Source organism: Calidris pugnax, unplaced genomic scaffold (genome assembly GCF_001431845.1).
Source record: "Calidris pugnax isolate Ruff unplaced genomic scaffold, ASM143184v1 scaffold1921, whole genome shotgun sequence".
Lineage (NCBI taxonomy): Eukaryota > Metazoa > Chordata > Aves > Charadriiformes > Scolopacidae > Calidris > Calidris pugnax.
This window is the reverse complement of record NW_015092276.1, coordinates 5454-8606: the sequence shown is the minus strand read 5'-3', so window position 1 is coordinate 8606 and position 3153 is coordinate 5454. Positions and strand designations below refer to the sequence as shown.

General features: G+C 57.8%; 1 protein-coding gene across 1 annotated transcript in view; it reads right to left on the bottom strand.

Annotated features, from left to right (window-relative positions):
* The window catches only part of LOC106900306 (menin-like), a 13857-nt gene that overhangs the window by 5257 nt on the left and 5447 nt on the right, over nucleotides 1-3153 (bottom strand). Inside the window, exon 3 of the mRNA XM_014962321.1 lies at nucleotides 2596-2958. Within this exon, the coding sequence (XP_014817807.1) occupies nucleotides 2596-2958 (363 nt within the window). The remainder of the gene's footprint in view (nucleotides 1-2595; nucleotides 2959-3153) is intronic.

The following is a 3153-nucleotide window of genomic DNA, read 5'->3' as shown; positions in this document are numbered from 1 at the left end:
CATTGGCCGCCCCCGCCGTCGCGCAAGGGAAAGCCGCCGCCTGATTGGCGGAGGCGGGAGGGAGGGGGCGGGGCGCGAGGCCGACCGCCAGAACCGCGCCGCGAAGCATGACGGGAGCTCCCCTCCCTCACCCGACCCGCGCGCGCGGAGGATCATGGGAACTCGGGCCTACCCCCCCTAAAAAACCCCCAAAAAACAGAGAAAACGGGAAAAAAAAAAGAAAAAGAGTTTTATTGGGTGGGGGGGAGTGGAGGGGGGGGAAGGCTGGCACCACTACCTAGATAACTGCTTGTTAAACCACAGCGCAAGGTCAGGGCTCCAGGACTCGCGGCGTTTGCAGCCAAGGCTGACTGGGGGTAACCCCACACCCTCACCACACACTACACCGACCCACGGTCCGTGGAGCCACGCTGCAGTCACAGCAGGGAGCTGAGCCAGCCTAAAAACCCACCTTCTGGCAGCTTCCTCAAGCTGGATCTGTCCCTTGTAGCCCCACATCCACTACACCAGCAAAACTCAGAGGGATGCGCAACGCCGCACAGGGCTAGAAAGGAGCAGGCAGAGTATTTTAAAGCAGGAAAAGTCCTCAAACGCTTTACACTCCCAACCAACCGCCTGGGTAATTTGCATTCAAAGGCTGAATTTGCCTCAAAGACCTGTCCTTCTGCACCCAGAAAATCTGCAGCCTTCTGCAAATCCACCCCACGGGGAGGGGTCCCGCTGCTGGACCGGCCAGTGGGACATGAGCTCTGACAGGTTTCTGCAGGCAGGGTTTGAGCTCGGTGTTATTAAGCCTGCCTGACACTGGCCACTCATAAGACCCTTTTTCCAGTTGGCTCAGACTTTAACTATCGGAGCTGAAGTTTCCATGCTGGGTGCCTGTCTCAGCCCGAATTCTTCCGGAAATCTTTAGCCAAAACAGTTCGGCTACTTGTGAGAATGAGGCTAGGAAACAAGATAGTGGCTTACCCTTGTTAGAAAAAAAAAACACTTACAACCTTTTCCTTGAGCTAATCTAGCAACTGCAAATCCTGGAAAGGGGATCTGAGATTTTGCTGCAGAATAACCTTTTTAACAGAGAGTTTTCCTGTCCTACTAGAAATCTGTCCGCACTTGGCCAAGCTATAAACATCTGAAATACAGCAGTTTTTCCATATTCAATAGGAATTCATTTCAGCAGCTAAAACCTTCTAAGATTTCCCCTCCTTGAGCATGCTCCATCTTCCCACCTCCCTTACATCTAGCCGCCCTTACACCTAACCTGTGTTACACTCAGCAGAGCAACTGCCCTGCTCCCATCCAGCAGGCGAGGACCTCCGAAAAAATGTCCTCGTACTACTCACTGCTGCTTGCTGCGAGCTGGAGATTGGACCCAGACTCCTCTAAAGTGGTGCCCGGGCTATCTGCTCTGAAGCAGAGTCCAAGAGCAAGAGGAGGGAAAGGGGATGGAAAAAAAGGGAGCTGATGAGCATCAGACTGCGAGCACAGAGAGAAAGCAACCGGGAACCAGCGATGGGGGGTTTGTCTGAAGATCACAAAACCCCTCTGAGCTGTAGAAGAGTCCTCCTGCTTCTTCACGTGTAGGAAAGAGAAGTTTTTCTCTCCAGCTGAGCCCTGGTGTGCACGGAGAGCGCTGTTTTTCTACCAGGAGGCAGTTTCCTCTGCTGAGAGCCTGGGGAGCGGCAGCGCCCTCTGCGAGTGTCTACCTGGGCTCCAGGCTGCGTCCCACGCAGGGGCTGCGGGCTCTGCTCCCACCCAGCCCAGCTGTGGCCATAAATCTACCTGCTTCGCCGAGGGAAGGGTGCACGGGGGGGGGAAAGGGAGAGAATGGAGAGAATGGGGACTTTTGTAACGGGGAGAAATTTGTGTTTCTCTGAGAACATTATATTCATGGAAAACATAAACCAACTGTCGTCAAAGTCGTCTGAGCTCAGGAAATGGAGCGGCCGGGAGAAGGCTGCCATGTGGCCGGATGTTATGTATTTCTAATTAGTGCTATACATCTTTCAGCAGCGAGTGTCCTTTTGCTGGGAAACACAACGCGCTGCCCTTGTTATTGTAACTGTCAGAGAGTGCTTAAACAGATAATCTCCAGGAAAAGTGATAAACACATCCCCTCTCCCACTAGGGTGTGCGAAACAGCGATGCCAAACCTCTATTAGGGCAACGCAACCAGCCGCAGGAAATGGGAATGGGAAAAGAGCAGGCGATGGAAGGGACAGCCGCCTCCGAGGAGAGGGATTTGCTGGAGGAAGCTTCTCGCAGCCGCTCGAGTGCCATGTGCCGAAGGAAATCCTGCGAGGGACAATCAGGGCAGAGCAAGCGCAGGCCACGTGTCCTCAGCCCGGGGCTGGTGGGGGGGGGACTGGCAGGGATGGGGTAGGGGGGGCTGGAAGTGAGGGCTCCCAGCTGCTCCGCTCCGAGTGCGCCCTAGGCAGTGGTGGAAGCGAGCCACAGCAACCCACAGCAACCCCTCAAGCTCCCAAGCAAGCAGCAGACATGCTCCTACATCCGTCCCTGCTCAGGGGAGCCCCACCACCCCCCAAAACCGACCACCCCACGGCAGGGACAGATGTGGGGCACCCCCTGGGACACCCCCAAGTGTGGGGCACTCCTCGTGTGTGGGACGCCCCCCAAGTGTGGGGCACCCCCCAATTACAGCCCCCCCTAAATGTGTGGGGTGCCCCACCTGGGTGCCCTCACCCCCCAAAACCCAGCACCCCAGGGCAGGGACAGATGTGGGGCACCCCCCAAGTGCATCCTCCCCCCAAATGTGTGGGTCGCAGCGTCCCCCCCGATGTGTGGGGCGCCCCACCTGGGCCTCCCCCTCGCCGTGGGGCTCGGCGTTGGCCGCCTCCTTCAGCAGGTTGGGGATGACGTCGTTGGCGATGTCAAAAAACTCCTTGTAGATCTCCTCGTCCTCCCGGCAGTAGTTGTAGCTGTGGGGCAGAGACAGAGCTGTGGGGCAGCCCCATAGCGCCGGGGGAGGGGGGGGCAGAGAGCTGTGGGGCTGCCCCATAGCGCGGGGGGCTGGGGGAAGTGGGTCCCTCCTCCCCAAGAGGGAGACGGAGCTCGAGGAGGGAAGGGGGAACCCGGGAGAGCAGGGGGGTGACCCCCAACTTCCCAGCCCCATGGCTGCCCCACAGCCGCCCC